The 17,992-nt window shown below is 37.2% G+C and overlaps 2 protein-coding genes across 3 annotated transcripts in view; one reads left to right on the forward strand and one right to left on the reverse strand.

Annotated features, from left to right (window-relative positions):
* LOC137253891 (uncharacterized) overlaps window positions 1-17,992 on the forward strand; it is a 239,083-nt gene that overhangs the window by 190,482 nt on the left and 30,609 nt on the right. The gene's annotated exons all lie outside the window — the stretch shown is intronic.
* LOC137253895 (uncharacterized) lies at window positions 4,421-17,742 on the reverse strand. Its single transcript, XM_067791497.1, has 3 exons — window positions 17,249-17,742; window positions 17,010-17,183; window positions 4,421-4,663 (listed from the first exon to the last, which is right to left on the reverse strand). Exons 1-3 carry the CDS (start codon window positions 17,465-17,467, stop codon window positions 4,421-4,423), a joined length of 636 nt encoding a protein of 211 aa, XP_067647598.1. The 5' UTR covers window positions 17,468-17,742.

A 17,992-nucleotide genomic window follows, 5' to 3' on the forward strand; every position in this document is an offset into this window, starting at 1 on the left:
TATCTTCTAATTCGCGTAAGAGAGTCGCAATTAGTTTTACGACCATAGTCTGCTACGTAGGTCGTGTGAAGACTTCTTTCGACTAGGATTGGAATTACTGCTGAGAGAGACAATTTGCATTCTCCACTAATCCAATGTGGTGAAAAATTGGTCTATTTACCTTAATCATGTTAAGAATTTGCTCAGTTGCCTCATGCATAAAGAAAATATGGACTTGCGCTTTCAGGCAAATTGTTATTACGAAGACCCACGATATCTAATCTCATTATGGTGTAGACAGTGTCCACCTTTAAGCAACTTGATCCAGCTAGTGTCCTTGTAATGGGTAGGGCTCCCGAATTCGAAAAAAGGCATTCGAAAAGCTTCCTTCGCACAGATTCTTTTACGAATTGGTATGAGACTGAACTATTTATATCAATACAGAACCTTCAGGTATTTGTTTCTGACAATATCGATTATTATCGCTTCGACGAAGTTGATTGTCTCCTGCTTTAGTATCTCCCATCATCGTTTCTGACTATTCAACATAAAAACATTTAACAAGTAACACAAAACAACCCCCGAGTAAATACTGGGAAGTTTTGTATATCACAACCGATTTGGGAATAAAGTTGACTAAACTACGTTAGCATTAGTTTAAATTTATCTAAGATTATGCGCACATAAAAAGGTTAAAAATTATTTTGCAGAAAGCATGTAAACAAGATTCCAAAAACATACTTACCTACATTAAAGTCAATTGGTGGCAACTTAGTTCTCGACCCAGTTGAGAGTTGTTCTACTAAAAACTGCAAATATGTTTACAATTTGTTGTAGCAATTAAAAATATATATGTAAGTAAGCTTAAGCATTATTACAAACACACTTGCCCTTTTTGCTACCAAATGGTTTTATTAAACTTTTTTATTGGTGTTAAGAGGCGAGAATTTCATTGTAGACGTAGAGGGCAGAGACGCAAATAAAAACTGCAAAACCTTAATAATGTGCAATGCAGAAAACTTTTAAACTGGGTGTGCTCGGTATGTGGTTAGAAGGATTTAAAAATTAAAAACAAGTACACTAAAATTTTGGTTTCATTTCTTTTTGTTTCGGCTGCTTTTGTTGCCACACCCGGAAGTCGTACTTAATGGCCCTTAAAAAATTTGAACAAAAGTTGGTGATAAAGTGGTTGTGAGTAAATTTTTTTTAAACTTAAATTTTGTTATATATCAAATTTGAAAGGAATAGGAAAAAGGTTTAGGAACAAGCATTGCGAATTCATACAAGTCACGAATGTTTGAAAAAACCTTCACAATAGCAAAAGGCTCGGTTACCTATTTAAGCGCTGTTCGATTACTTAATAAATTGCCCAATGTTATTTTTCAAGCATTTTTGGAAACGGCTGGATATATTGCATTATTTATATATTTTAAATTTTTGCTAACTGGCTGCTTATATTTTCTCTATTCGCTAGATTTTATAAACGAATATTAAGTCTGATTCCTATGCACAATTAAAGTAGCTTTGAAACACAAATGGGCAGTTCACGGCTGTTCAGTTTGTTTCCCGCGAGCAAACAAACAAACCTTTCTCTCATTCCATGGACATTCAGCCTTATTTGACAGGTAGGTATGGCAATGGAGGAATAAAACAATCTTCACCTGTAGGAATTTGCCATAAACAAATGAGCCAAAATCTGGCATTCCGGAATTGTTGTATTTGTAATCGAATTTGAAAAAAAAGTTTGATGACGTAGCGCTTTTGAAGTTTTTCGATTTTTTACATTTCCCTTATATATAGGTACCAGTGTTCGGAGTATATAAAAGTATAAACGGCTACGCCGGAGAAAAAATTCAATTTTCGGAGTGTATTTTTTCTTCCTATTTGAAAGCGGGCGAACAATCAACATCAAATTGATTTGGTGGTTTGGCAACCCTTTCGATTGTGTTTTTGACATGAAATTTTTCTCAGCAAAAAAGTTATCTGTCTTATCAAATGCACACGGAGTCGGCGTAGAACGTGTAGGATGACCAATTAATGCTCCCATTAGGAGCAGAAGAAAATTGGGCTCTATCTCCCCGGATATTTATCGGGAAAAAATATTTTTATTATTGTTTTCGGTTTACCATACATACTTCATGCTACTTTAATGACAGAAGGTTTCAACACCGGGGCAGATTCCTGTAGGCACGATAACGGCGACCTGGTAACTGACGTACAGAGTGCGAGCGAAGACGAGCCCGATACCCCGATCGTCGATGATCAAAAACACGCTCCGCCATTGGGAAGTATCATTAAAAGCAAAAACAATGTCGGGCTAGAAATCAGTGCTTCTTTAAGCAATTGAAACGTAAAGTTTTCTCTCGACGAACAAAATTCTCGTTCTACAAATCACTCATCATGGAAGGTGTCGAGAGAAGATGAGATGGCTCTTGGAGTATTCGAGAGAAAAGTTCTCCGGAAGATCTATAGTCCTATCCGTGATTTCGACGGTGAGTATCGAAGGCGGTATAATGATGAGCTATATGAGCTTTACGCCGAAATGACGACAGAGCAGCGATTGAAAATCCAAAGGCTTCCCTAGCGAAGCGTATGCGCATGTTATGCGGATGAACGTATACTTTCCGGCAATTTGTAACCAGAGGAAAGAGAAGACCTTCACTGAGTTGGGAGAAATAGTTGAAAGAAGTTTTGACCTCCCTTGGTGCTCCCAATTGGGGACTGTTATCGCAAACCAGGGTTAGCTGACCTCACTGACTCAACTTACTTCATTTTTATATAAAATATTTTACTCCTTCTATTCTCATTCCGTACGAGAAAAGTATAAAAACTGTGAGTCAAATGTGAACAAACATGTCTTAAGACACGAACAATGAATTCGCGTCATTTCATCTAGTCGCCACTTGTCAACAATCAGCTTTTCATACGTATGCTATGAAAACTTCAACCAAAAGATATTAGGTAATAATACTCATTACTAGTAGGAGGTAAGAGCGGAGCAAAATACTCCGAATGGAATAAAGTCTGAACACTGCGTCAGCAATGAAACATGTTGTCAAAAGCGTGACGTCACGCCGAGAAGATTTATTTCCCAGCCAACTATGATTTTTGTGCTCTCTCATTTTTTAATGCGGGATCTGTTTATTGGATCATGGGAATTAGCAATGGGAACAAGACTAATAATGTCAAATGTAAAAGAGAGCGGAGTGTGAACAACATGGGGATCGGAAACTGAAAAAATAAGGAATAGAAACAATAGTAGTAAGCATAAAACAGACGTAGAATTATAAATAGATATGTTCTTAACTTCAACGATGCGTAGAACACTGTTTTTGGAAAATCAATCAATTATACGCAAACATATCCGTACCGCCGGAAAACACGGGTACTGCTGCATGAACGAAACATTTATTTTGTTATAAGTTAGTATAAAAGAGTAAGGTTAGGTGAGGTTAAACTGGCCTATGAAGGACTAACATAAACTGAATGAGCTCATAGTATTACCAGAAGTTTTTTTAACGACCATATTGAAAAACCCTATCAAAAACCAGGAAATATGTTGTAAAATAAATACGTTCTCTTGACAAATGCTAGAAGCTTTATATGACCCATACCACTTACTGCTTCCGGATCTGACAACTGTATCACTTTTAACAGCTGGAGTCATCGCCTGACAAGCGCAGGGCATAAACACAAAACTTGTTCGATCGTTTCATCCCCCAACCCGCACTTCTTACATCTGCTATCACTGACCAAGCCTAATTTAAAGGCATGTGACCCCAGAAGGCAGTGTCCAGTCATAATACCCGTCATGACTCTACAGTCCTCTCTTTTAAGATAGAAGCAACTTTGTTGGTCTAAGGTTGTAGACATAAACATAAAACCTAATATTCGACACTTTGCAGCCTCGCGCTTGCAACCACGCCTTTCCCGCTTGGTCGATCATGCGCCCCTCTCGCCTTCTCTTAATTTTGCCCAATCTAATTGGAACGTCTACGTAGCAAATTTCGAGGGATTCGCCATTTTAGCTAGTTCATCCTTTTCTCAATCACATCTATTCGCATGCGCCCTGGGACCCAATATAGATGTATGGTTATCTCAGTGCCGATTCTTCCCAAGCTGTTAGTGTTACTTTTCATTTCCTTTGAGCAAAAAAAAGTAGATAAATTCATGGTTTTGATACATGCACTTGTGTATATTACAATGGAGCCACATTTACAATCCCTCTTCTCATACCTCACAAATTTCAATATAATTTTAAAACTTAAAACCAATCAAACATGCACCACATATTAGACATACACCAGGGACATTAAACATATTTCACAAATACATGCAAATAAGGATGAAAACTACCACATGAAAAACTCACACATATTTAGAGCAGTCGCAAATAAAACACGCACACACATATTCGACCCCCACCACACATATCATCAGCTTACTTAAAGCCACGCTTCCATAGCCGCAAATCATCAACGTCATTCGTTTCGATGGCACTTTGAAAAACATTTCGTACACAACGTACAAACAAATAGTTAGCCACTGGCAGCGTAAATGTGAACAGTGTATGCAGATCTAATTTGGTAGCGCCAACCAGCACTTCAACCAACCAAGCGATCAGTTCAAAGCTCAATACAAACATATTGATGGTGAGCCATGGTGTCATGTGACCGGGTGAAACCTGTAAAGAAACAAAAACCAAAAGGGAAAGAAATAAGAACAAAAATTTATGAAGGTAGAATGTAAAGTGATTAAATAGAAACGTGAAAAGCAAAAGAAACGAGATTTGAAAATATTTATTACAGGATATGGAGGGCGAGGGTGGACGGATAATCGTAGCTTGGCAATGTGGAATATGAATACATGAATGGGTGACATGAAAGCGGATATGAAAGTCATAAATGTAGGATATGAATGCGCTGAGACGAAAAGGTTATTGCGTATGTGAAATAAAAGAAAATTTTGATAAAAATGCGACAAAAAAGCGTTAAGGAAGAATTGTCAAAGAAATTGCAATTTCAATTAATCTGGTGTTAAGAAAATATGTAAAAAAGAGATTCATATTGCCACTACCGGTTTACCAGGTCGTAACATCAATATTTAAAGTTTTTGTCCAACAGTAACACTTCGAAGAAAATTTACAATGTTTTAAACAGTACCATGCGTTAGATTTGAAATAAATTTAGGCTCTCCAATCAATCTATATATAACAAGTAAGGAAGGTTAAGTTCGGGTGTAACCGAACATTACATACTCAGTTGAGAGCTATGGTGACAACATAAGGGAAAATAATCATGTAGGAAAATGAACCGAGGGAAACCGTGCAATGTGTTTGTATGACATGTGTATCAAATGAAAGACATTAAAGAGCATTTTATGAGGGAGTGGGCCATAGTTCTATAGGTGGACGCCATTTAGGGATATCGCCATAAAGGTGGATCAGGGTTGACTCTGGAATTTGTTTGTACAATATGGGTATCAAACGAATGGTGTTAATGAGTATTTTAAAAGGGAGTGGGCCTTAGTTCTATAGGTGGACGCCGTTTCGAAATATCGCCATAAAGGTGGACCAGGGGTGACTCTAGAATGTGTTTGTACGATATGGGTATCAAATTAAAGGTATTAATGAGAGTTTTAAAAGGGAGTGGTGGTAGTTGTATATGTGAAGGCGTTTTCCAGATATCGACCAAAATGGACCAGGGTGACCCAGAATATCATCTGTTGGATACCGCTAATTTATTTATATATGTAATACCTGCCACGATTTTAAGGGTTTTTTTATTTCGCCCTGCAGAACTTTTTCATTTTCTTCTCCTTAATATGGTAGGTGTCACAACCATTTTATAAAGTTTTTTTTTAAGTTATATTTCGCGTCAATAAACCAATCCAATTACCTCACTATGTTTCATCCCTTTTTTCGTATTTGGTATAAATTATGGCATTTTTTTAATTTTTCGTAATTTTCGATATCGAAAAAGTGGGCGTGGTCATTGTTGGATTTCGTTCATTTTTCATACCATGATAAAGTGAGTTCAAGTAAGTACGTGAACTAAGTTCATTAAAGATATGTCGATTTTTGCTCAAGTTATCGTGTTAACGGCCATGCTGAAGGACAGACGAACGACTGTGTATAAAAACTGGGCGTGGCATCAACCGATTTCGCCCGTTTTCACAGAAAACAGTTAACATCATAAAATCTATTCCCCTACCAAATTTCAAAAGGATTGGTTAATTTTTGTTCGACTTATGGCGTTAAAAGTATCATAGACAAATTAAATGAAAAAGGGCGGAGCCACGCCCATTTTGAAATCTTCTTTTAGTTTTGTATTTTGTTGCACCACATCATTACTGGAGTTGAATGTTGACATAATTTACTTATATACTGTGAAGATATTAAATTTTTTGTTAAAATTTTACTTTAAAAAAAATTTTTTTTTAAAAGTGGGCGTGTTCCTTCTCCGATTTTGCTAATTTTTATTAGGCGTACATATAGTAATAGGAGTAACGTCCCTGCCATATTTCATCATGATATCTTCAACGACTGATAAATTACAGCTTGCAAAACTTCTAAATTACCTTCTTTTAAAAGTGGGCGGCCATGCCCATTGTCCAAAATTTTACTAGTTTTCTATTCTGCGTCATAAATTCAACTCATCTACCAAGTTTCGTAACTTTATCTGTCTTTGGTAATGAATTATCGCACTTTTTCGGTTTTTCGAAATTTTCGATATCGAAAAAGTGGGCGTGGTTATAGCCCGATATCGTTCATTTTAAAAAGCGATCTGAGATGAGTCCTCAGGAACCTGCATACCAAATTTCATCAAGATACCTCAAAATTTACTCAAGTTATCGTGTTAACGGACGGACGGGCGGACGGACGGACATGGCTCAATCAAATTTTTTTTCGATCCTGATTATTTTGATATATGGAAGTCTATATCTATCTCGATTCCTTTATATATGTACAACCAACCGTTATCCAATCAAACTTAATATACTCTGTGAGCTCTGCTCAACTGAGTATAAAAAGATATGTATACAGCTTATGGACTCCGAAACCACTTCACCGTTTTATTCTTGTTTGCACTATGACATAGTCTTTCTCAATTCAATAGCACAATTAAATTGTGCAAATATATAAACAAATCACATGGAAATGTTGTTTTCAAAACAGCCAAAAGTGTTCTTTGTGCCCATTTCCTGGAATCTTGAAGTTTCTACTTATTTTTTATTTATACAATCCATTATTGTATAAATAGCGCCCACAAAACCGTCTAGATTTTTGACGCGATAATACTTTTCTGTGTTTGTTCATTAAAAAAACAAACATTGTACACATATCACATAGCCTTTCTCAATTCAATAGCACAATTAAACTGTGCAAATATATAAACAAATCACATGGATATTTTCTTTTGAAAACAGCTAAACGTTTTCTTTGTGCCCATTTCCTGAAATCTAAATGTATCTACTTAATTTTTATTTACACAATCCACTAACGTATAAATAGCGCTCACAAAACCGTCTAGATTTTTGACGCAATAATACACTGAAAAAAAAGACTGGTAAAATCAACCGAAATATTGGTTAATTCAACCGAAATTTCTGTTAATTCTTATCCATCGCAACAAGATGTTGAACCAACTGCGCACAAATCGTTTATTCGTAATTGACCGTTTTAGTAGTCAAATGAACAAAAAAATTGTTGCGACAGCTTTGTACGAAAGTACCTTGCCACATAAATAAATAAATGTAAGGCGCGATAACCACCGAAGAGATCTAAGGCCGAGCTTCTCTTCCAATTTGCGTCGTGCTCCTCTTGATTTTCCCTACAAATTGGCAGGACGGGACCTACAAAATTTTCGCTGAGAGCTTTTCATTGCAGAAATATATTCGGAACGCTTGCCAAACACTGCCGAGGGGCGACTCCGCTTAGAAAAATTTTCTTCTAATTGAAAAACCTTATTTCTGAAATTTTGATGTTGCTTTGCCTGGGGTGCGAACCCAGGGCATACGGTGTGGCAGGCGGAGCACGCTACCATCACACCACGGTGGAACTTACTAACCAAATGTCAATTGTGCTTACATCAAATATGCTGGCACACATTAAACATTATATACTTCATTATTTTGTTTTATTAAACGCACTTTCACCAAATTTTATATTTTATAATTTATTTATTTTATAGTTTTGAACTTCGCTTTGCAAATAGAAATGAAAATAGTGGTCACAAAACTGATTCTCAATTGTTTCCGTTGCAGCTTAGCTCATTCTCAATTTCTTCTCTCGCATGTAGAGTTGCCGCACTTGATTGTTTCGAACAAAACTTGAACATAACATTTTAAATAGAGAACTTGTAATTTATGAAAAAGTAAAAAATCAAATCGCTGGAAGGTAATTCACCACTGGAGTAATTTTACATATAATTCGGCAAGTTTAATTTTCGTAACACTTTAAGTTGAAACGATTCCAAAACAACTCAAACCTTTATGTTGTCGGAAACATCAATATTAAAAAAGGATGTTTTTTTATTATCTTATTAAATTCGCGTGAGCGAAAATTCGTAAAAACTTGAACAAAATGTTTCTAACTTTGGAAAAGTCCTGTTCGTACAAACAAAACTTTTGCAACAAGAGGGCGCAATTTTCCATTTCGCTTGGAGGAGAAGTTGCAAAATTGTACCCGATAAATTGGTGTCCCGGTATCTCATAATTTTTTGCACAGTAAATTCAAAAAATGGTTTTCGTTTTGTATTGATAACTGAAAAACTAGTTTTTTGTTGTTTTCCCATTTTGTGTATTTTTTCGATTTGGTGGTTTTCTTATTTTGGTATTTTTTTTAAACAAGTGGCACCATCGTCATAAGTACGAAGTGGAGAGCGCAGTGAGCGTAAAATTCTCTCTGAAATTTGTTCATGTATTGACTGTTGATCGCTGTTGAAATGACCAGTGAGATCAGTTGTGTCAACAGAAAAATCAGTTAGATTGTCTAGGAATCTGCCAATTTTACAGAATTTTTTAACTTAAGAGCAACAATTTCTATTCTGTTGAAATAACTGAACTAATTTGTTCGTTTGACAAAGAACTCTGTCGAATTAACCGTAATTCGACCAATTTCACCGAATCTCCGTTAAGACAAGAACAACAGAACCGATTTGTTGATTTTACTAGTACCATTTCTTTCAGTGTACTTTTCTGTGTTTGTCCATTAAAAATACACACAGATAAAACTAATTAGTGTACCTTTTGACTTTTGTGTGTTTGTTCATTAAAAATACAAACATTATACACAAATCACATTGCCTTTCTCAATTCAATAGCACAATTAAATTGTGCAAATATCTAAAATAATCACAAGAGCATGTTGTTTTCAAAACAGCCAAATGTTTTCTTTGTGCCCATTTCCTCAAATCCCGATGTTTCTACTTATTTTTTATTCACACAATCCACTAATGTATAAATAGCGCCCACAAAACTTATCTTCATTTACTCAATATTTAACAAGCGTCCCAAAAAATTATAATTTGAAATGAGTTTAAGAACATTTTTCAGGTTTCTGTTGGTCGCGCTTAGCTTCCCTTTCACCTACACGAATGCGTAATTTCGCGCTGGCAGCTCTAGCAATTCTACGAATACATATGTGGTGGCAATATATCAAGACAAAATATATGTTTGCGTTGGATCGTTAATTACTTTGGAATACGTGGTTAAAGCTTTACAATGCGTGAGGAGAACAAAAGCGAAAAGGATCACAGTTGAAGCTGGTGTAAATAGTATATCTCAAACGGGGCAAGTTCGCGAAGTGGCTTATGTTCTTCATAAACCAGTCACGGCAAGCGACTATATGGATATAGGTATCATTAAAGTGAAAACCCCCTTTGACAAAACACCTACAGTAGGAACAATAAAACTTTGCAAAACTAAATTAGATACGGGCATGGAAATGCAAGTTAGTGGATTTGGTGCACTAAATGGACAAGGTGATAATATGCGTTCTGCTCGCGAAACTATAGGAGAAATGGACTGTTTTATTCGCGGTGTCTATGACGACAAAGGAATAGTTAGAAGAATAGAGATTTCTGGATATCCTGTAACAATTAATGTAGATTCTGGAGCACCGAACGTTATGGACGGAGCTCTTTGTGCTGTGGCAGGAAGTTTTTACATGTATTCGAGAATGGTATATACAAATTTATCTGTTGGAAGTCCTGCTCGATTATATATAGAAAAAGAAACGCGATGTTCACAAGTGTTGTTATAAATCAAATGCTGTCATAAAATTATGCAATACTTCTAAATAAATAGTATAAAAAAATGTGTTTGTTTTTATTTTCCATTAGGAAATTAATTATAATTTTTTATTGTAAATTGAACTGCTACAATCAAAATACTTCGTGAATTAAAAACACATATCTGACTGCTGCGTGGAACATCGCCCTATCTCGGCTGAAAGCCCCATTACAGAATTTTTTGTATAAATGCCCCAGCTCACGTCAAAATATTTTTAATTTATGTAGATGTAACGCATTTTCGAAATGGTGGCTGAGTTAGCTTGAAATTCCATTCAGCAGTCGAAACGACGATATTTTTTCTACAAAGAAATGTTGATGAATGCGATTTAATAAAAAGTTTTGGTTATATTAAATGAATGTGTGCTAAATAAAGTTGTTACTTTCTTAACTGACTTCAACCAACTCATAAATTTATTGGCCTTTCACCGATTATGAGTTGACAGAAAATTAATACTCTTCTCCTAAAACTCATTGAAATACTTATCGGTTTTTAAAATATTGAACAAGGTAAAATTGACACCTCTCCAACCTCCTAATCAAGGATGCTACGCACTGCCCAGGGGGTACTTTCGGAACGGAGCCTTCCCCATACCGGACCGCTTCGGGAAGTAATGATAACCTTACCACAGCACTGTTGTAACGGACGGTTTTTATCCCCACTTTTAGCATTAGCTGGGCCCGCCTTGGTGGACAAGTGGTCGTACAACCAAGATGAACTCGAAAACTTCTAAAGTAAGTAAAGATGAGAAGTAAAAAGCAATTGCGTCACTAGCCCGGAAAGAAGAAATCGCTGTCAGTAATGATTGGGACGAGAGCAATCGCTTGGTATGGGCCAGAGAAAAAGTGCCCCGAGAGGCAAGAAGCAGCGATCGCCTGAACCTGATAAGTCTGCTTTTAAAAGGTCGTAGGCGGAGGGCAAACGCCCTATTCCCTAATTCTGCAAAGCGGAGAGAAGAGAGAAGTTCTAGAAGGCCATAAAGGCTGTAGTATAGGAAATAAAAACGTAAATGCTAATAAGCTAAATGTAGGTAATAACCAGACTCCAGCTTATTCGGTGATACTAAAGGGAGCTAACGATGAGACTCCGGTTTTCGCGGAGAAGAAGATGAATAAAGTTGCAAAGTTGCGAAGCAGGCCTTTACTGTGGCACTATTAGATTGCAACCCCAATGGGCTGGTGTCAACCGACAGGCAGAGGTGTTAGAATTGGGCAAAAAGCTCAATAATGCTGCGAGTCTAGCATAGACGCTTCGAGAAGAGGGAGAAACATACCTACAGACCCCGTAAAGAGCGAAGAGTGCGTGAGTGCAGCGGAGGAGAATTTGGAGAGAAACAAACAGTTCAATAGCGTTGCGGGTCTTACAGATGTGGCGGTGATATGGGAGCCATGGGTCTCATCTGGAGGAAAGGCTTCTGGACTCAACGCTCGCGGATTTAGCGTTTATTACACAACGACGAACAGCAGGGTAAGAGCTGCAGTCTTGGTTAGAAAACACATATACTTGTTTATTCTATCTAACTTCAGCATAGAAGACCTAGCAATGGTAGCAATAGAGGGGGAAAAGAACCGTTCCTTATACAAACGTCCTGCTACAATGCCCATAACGTAGAAGCCCAACCAGAAGAGTTTAAAAGGCTGGCGGATCAAGAAGGGTGCAGAGGACAGCTTGTCATAGGCGCGGATGCGAATGCGCATTACAGCGTAAAGGGAGGGGATGATATTAACGGTAGGGGTGAATCCCTTTTTTGTTACATACTACAGAGTAGTCTAGAGGTGGTTAACAGGGGTAACGTGCCTACATATGCTGGTCCTACGTCAAGTAGTGTACTTGATATCACATTGAGCTCTGAACAGGTTATATCGGGATATGAATGGAGAGTTCTTGACAGGCCATCATTCAGAATCCCCCTAAAGGGGGTAGAGAAGGCGAAAACTTTAGGTTTATCAAAGGCCCTGACAATTGCGTACAACAGAGCTTGTCCTCTGAGAAGGAAGAAGTGGAAAGGAAAGCCACCATAGTTAAAGGTCATAGACGTGAAATCAGCAGGTCAAAGCGAGTTTCATGGAACAATTTTTGTGCCGACATAGAATGCTCCAGCGAAACGGTGAGACTGAGGAAAGTCCTATCTAAAGGATGACGGGGAATGTTCACACAGTAGTGAAGAGTCCCTTGAGGCACTACTTAACACACACTTCCCATCAGGAGATGATTCGAAAGAGTAATGTAACCACGTCTACAGTCCTAATATGGAGCGAGAGGTACCAGGATGACAAATATCAAAATTTAATTGGCAATAAAAACGTTGGCTATGTTCAAATCGCCGGGCCCAGACGGGATATTCCCTGCTATGCTGCAGATGGCCGGTAGAACGATTACATAATGGCTAAGAATAATCTTTGAGAGTTATGTAAAACTTAACCACGTCCCGCAATCTTGAAGAACGGCTCGAGTAGTCTAGTGTGACTTGGAATGGGATTGGGACTTGGACTTGTGCTAGTACTGGGACTGGGCCTGGAACTGGGTCTAGTACTGGGACTGGGACTGAATTGATACTTCCCCACTGACTTTGAAACTGTTAGAAGAATAATTCTGACCAGCAGCGGCTTACGTCCATATTTTTGAGTTGAGAAATTAAATAGAAGTACGGAATGTGACTCGGGTCTGTCAGACCTGGTAAAATTACTATCAACCAAATTTTCCCGATGCAGACTCACGGTAAGAGATATATCACTCGCTATCTTTTTGTCGACTTCAAAGCAGTATTTGAGAGCGCCAAAAGTAGCTGCTTGTATGGTCCTATGGCTGGATATAAGTTCCCTGCAAAGTTAATAAGGCTCTACCAAATGACTTCGAGCTACGTAAGGATTGGGAAAGACCTCTCGAACAAAAAATGGAGTTTTGTGGTAAATGAGAACAAGACGAAGTACCTACTGTCATCCTACAAAGACTGAGGGTATTCGCGTTTTGGAAGCCACGCAACCGGTGACCGATATAAATTCAAGACTGTGAAGTAATTTGTCTATTTGGGAAGCAACATTAACAGCAAAATAAAACTGAGCATAACTCTTGCCAATACTTTTTTTGATTGAGTAGGCAATTGAAAAGTAAACTCCTATCTCAACGAAAAAATTACGTTCTACTAGTGATGTATGGCTCGGAACAATGGACGGTGTCAAGAGAAGATCAGATGACTATTGGATGATGAGCTGTAATAGCTTTACGCAGATATGACGATGGTGCAGCGAAAAACCCCAAAGGTTTCGCTCGCTAGGTCATATTATGCGAATAGACGGATACGCTCCGGCAAAGAAAGTATTTCAGTCGACACTGCAGTTTGGAAGCAGGCGAAATGGTCTCGTCCACTGAGTTGAAAGAGACAGATGAAGGAAGGCTTGACCTCCCTTGGTACTCCCATTTTAGCATAAGTAGTATGGCATATTTCATGCTTTAGCTAAGACCATGTTCCTCCTTTTTCAGTACTTGTTCACAACTTTCATTTTGCACATTATAAATCAAAGTGATACGCTAAAATATTTCGCATTACTGCTTTCAACTTAAACTCAAAAAATGCTGCAATGAATTCGTCAGTTGGAATGTGCCATACCCTTACTACGTTATGATGGACCAGCGCCTGAAGCTTCACCAAATTTTTGACTTGCACTTGATGACAAAATTTGCATTTTGTTGTGGCGTAATTTAAATGGTATTTGACAAGTTGAAATGCCAACTAAACGAATAAATATTGTAACGAATTTACTTGCAAATCCTCTTATTTGCCCTTCTGCTAAGTTCGAATCACTAAACTGTTGAATAAATAACTCCAGTATTGAATAATGGAAAAATGACATTTATTAAAGTACTTCACAATAACACTTATACTTTGCAACTAGCTTGCTTAACAACCAAACTGATTGATAGCCACAGATGACATGATATGAAACTACTCGCTCTCTGAGAGCGCGTGAAAATGTGCATTTTTTATAATATTGGCCATAGATACCATCATGCTCAAAATCAAATTTGGGCATTTCAGAATAACTTTGGGGTATTTTACATGGTAAAGGTTTAATTTATAATTTTCACTGAAAACTTACTCAAGATTGTCAAATGGGATATCAAAAAACTCGAATTTTTGTCAGGATTACAAATCCGAAGAAAAAATAACTATTTTTCACCCGTGGAAAATTTATCAGTGACAACACCTTTCATCGAAGGGCTGCACACGAAACGGGTTTTGATAGCAGCTTTCGATTGGAGAGAAAGTCAGCTTCTTAGTCTTCGCATTGATGTAAATGGATGCATAAAGGCCTGATTTTTGTGGAGCGTTGCAACATTCCACTTTTGACAGCTGAGATAAATTGTAGGTATACGTATATGTTAACGCAACATGTATAATTAACAGCCTTTTGCGGACCACAACGCAGATACTTCACTAAGTGATCTAATTTCGTAATTTCTTATAAATTTTTTGCATTTTTTATTGTATGTGGATATACATATGTATGTAAATAAACATTTTGATCGCATCAAAGTGAAAAAGGGGCTAGCCGTTCATTGTTATCTTATGGCGGTGCCAGCGCAACAAAGCAAAGCAACGCAATCGAAATATATTATTTCATATTTTTTCTCTTATCTACCACAAAATATTTCTACAAAACTTTGCCTTTTTTATAAATTTTAATAAGTTTTTATCACCTTACTTGCTGATTTTTTGAAAATAATGAAACCGAACGGATTTCTTGGAGTGTTTTTTTTTGGTAGTTTAGGCAACTCTATAGCCATACGATGTTCAAGACCCATTCTTGGAAACGAACGAACTTTTGTTTACAATAGAATGAACTTCAAGACCCATTCCTGGAAACGAATTGAGAGAGAATAAAAGTTTCGTATCATGTCATCAGTGTTGATAGCTCAAATGAAACTCACTCTTAGCCTCTACTGTCGCGCCATTTATACTTTTTGATTTCTCATTGCATACTTCCAGGCTTTTCCGCCGGTTGTAAAACAATAGCTTAGGCGGCTTGACGGAGTATCAGTTAAGCTTACGGCGTACTTAGATGAGGCATAACCGCCAGATGCTTAAAAACAATCAGATCTCTGATGGATCAGGCACTTCGGTATGTATATGCATGAGCAACTGGATTTGGGTTAACCGCCAACGCAGAGAGCCCTGATATAATTGTATTTTCTAGGAAATATAAGCCCCTGTTTGGACTAAGCCTAAGCTTGGAGGGGTAGGCCTACAAGAAAAATACAGCAGAAAATAGCTAAGAGTCACAACAGAGAGAGATAAAAGAGAAGAAAGCTTTTGCGGTACTGTATGCATGCAAAACGATGCTCGGATGCACGTGGGGCCTAGCACCCAAAATCTCTATGGGGTCCTTTTCGGTGGGCAGCCAGAAAAAAAAGTGCATGTACCAAAAAACTAAAGGGGTTATGCAGACTATCAATGATTAACATAACGGGAGCTCTAAAACCTACTCCGACAGCAGCATTGTATGCCATTCTACATATTCCGGGTTTCGAGAGAGATCTGGGCGCCGTAATTGAGATGGAGGGTTTGCGCCAAGGTAACGAAATGGCAGAACATACTATACAGCAGCGTCAATATAAATATTGATGTCAGAAGGCGATTTTTTTTTTACTTTACTTGATACCGAACCATATAAAAAAATTTTTCCCGACGACCAGGCACTTCCTTAGTTTGGCGGCTAATATAAGGAATATCATCATATTTCGGCTCTTAGTTCGAAAACGTCCTACCTGAGAATATTTTTCAGAAGCACACTATTTCAGTATAAGTTTCAGAAACGGCCTACAAGATTCGCTAAAAGATTGTTATGAATCAGAAGTTTTTTAAATAAACGCCCCAGTTAATATCAACTTTAGAGATAGGGCGTTATTTAAAACCTTTCCGAGACATGACGTTTTCGACAGGGTTTAGGTTTTATAGGATATAAGTTTTATTTATTTCAATTATCGAATATTTGGCACTTGTTTTGTTTCAAGGACAAATAACTTTGATCAACTTTTCATTCAATTTCTTTCTGAATATGAAAATGACTATGTATTGCACGATCGGATTTAATCCTTTATATTGCTCGAGAATACTACTAACAATGTTGAACGTATTCATAGTTTTTAGCCTAAAACAATCACTGTGCCATTGAAAGATGTAAAGGTGGAGCAAGTCAACTTTTGAATCAACTTCTCGCCAATGACCAATTTAAACAGTACAATACACTTTAGTTGTGGTGTTTCCGTATAGCTTTGCTATTGAACAAGGTGTGTATGTTTGTTTTAGAACCTTTCAGTAGCGTTTCTGGGAAGAATCGCATGAGTTTTGAACACCACAAGACTGTCTGAGCTGTTGATGCCCGGATTTAAACACTACAATCTCTTATATTTTTGTTTTTGCGGAATACCAATTCACTAGTCCTATACGCAAATATCTATAGGCGCTTTCTCATGCTGGATTATTTGTATATGAGTTTAGTCGTTTTTCATATTGAAACTGTAATTTCGACATTATCGTTGATCTCAAAGAAGACTTTTTCGGGCTCAATTACGGAACAAAAGTAAAATCTTAGATTTAAGAGAACATAATATCGCGTAGAAGTGATCTTGCGAAGAACTCCAGTTTATTATCTTAAAGCCAATTATCAATTTAACAAAAAACACAAGCTGAGAGGATCCGAGTAACGGCAATCAAAACAAAAAATCAAATTACTCACATTTATTACGGCATACCAAAGCAACAACCAAGCATTAAGCATCACCAGCGAACCGACAAGTCGACATCTACGCAGCACTGAATAGGGAATGACATAATATTTACGTGAACGCCACATTGAAACGCGTTTACGGCCACCCCAATAGAGGCTGGTAAACTCGCTGAGACTATAAAACTGGAATGAAGAAATATTTCTAGGCTTTAGTATTTTCCAAACAATTCTCTCGTCCTTCAACTTACCGAACCCAAAGTGCTGATCGCCAACACAATCCAATAGATAACGGGAAACCATTCGGCTTGACACAGCGAGCTTTCTATCAAAAAGTTTTTTATTGCGCGCCAACGTGCACCAGGACAAAAATGCCAAATTGAATAAACATCGCAATCGTCCACGGCGAGATCGAATTTGTGACGTAAGAAGCGGCAGAGTTTCTTATCGAAATGTGTAAATTTGTACATACTGAGTTTTGATGTTTAGCGCACTGCCTTCACAATTGTTTATGTTTATCCGAAATTAGATATACGAGTCCGTGCAAGTTTTCTAAAAATTTCTCCTTTCCCTTTTTCTTGATATCACAATTTTTCACAGTTTTTTTGTTTTTTATCTCAACTAAACTTTTTGAAAATATTTTTATTATCCCTCAAATATTTATCTACTCAAACAATTAAGTCAAATTTTGTTTGTTACATAAAAATAAATTTGGAAAAAATATTTAAGCATTTCACGGTTTACAAAATTTAAAATTTCACAAATGTCTTTATTATTTTGATTAGATGTGTCACGCAAAGCTGTTGGCAAGTGATTGAAAAAGGAATAGAGATGGAAAAAAAATGTTGAATTAATCAACAATTTATTACTAAATAAGGTTGCCAGAGTGTAAGAAAAACATTCCAAATACTTTACCTTGTCCTAAGTAACCATAAGGAGTGACCTTAGCACTTCATCCAACTCATTTTAGATTCAATTTTATTACTTATTTTTTC

The sequence above is a fragment of the Eurosta solidaginis genome, chromosome 5 (assembly GCF_040869045.1).
Source record: "Eurosta solidaginis isolate ZX-2024a chromosome 5, ASM4086904v1, whole genome shotgun sequence".
NCBI lineage: Eukaryota > Metazoa > Arthropoda > Insecta > Diptera > Tephritidae > Eurosta > Eurosta solidaginis.

Bases quoted from the DNA above. Each gene is read 5' to 3' on its own strand.
- LOC137253895 (XM_067791497.1), bottom strand. From the start codon at position 17,467: ATGTACAAATTTACACATTTCGATAAGAAACTCTGCCGCTTCTTACGT. The intron at 17,184-17,248 runs GTAAGTTGAAGG...TCTTCATTCCAG, and splicing joins CGATCAGCACTTTGGGTTCG to TTTTATAGTCTCAGCGAGTT. The intron at 4,664-17,009 runs GTGAGTAATTTG...GTTTCTTTACAG, and splicing joins TTTGGTATGCCGTAATAAAT to GTTTCACCCGGTCACATGAC.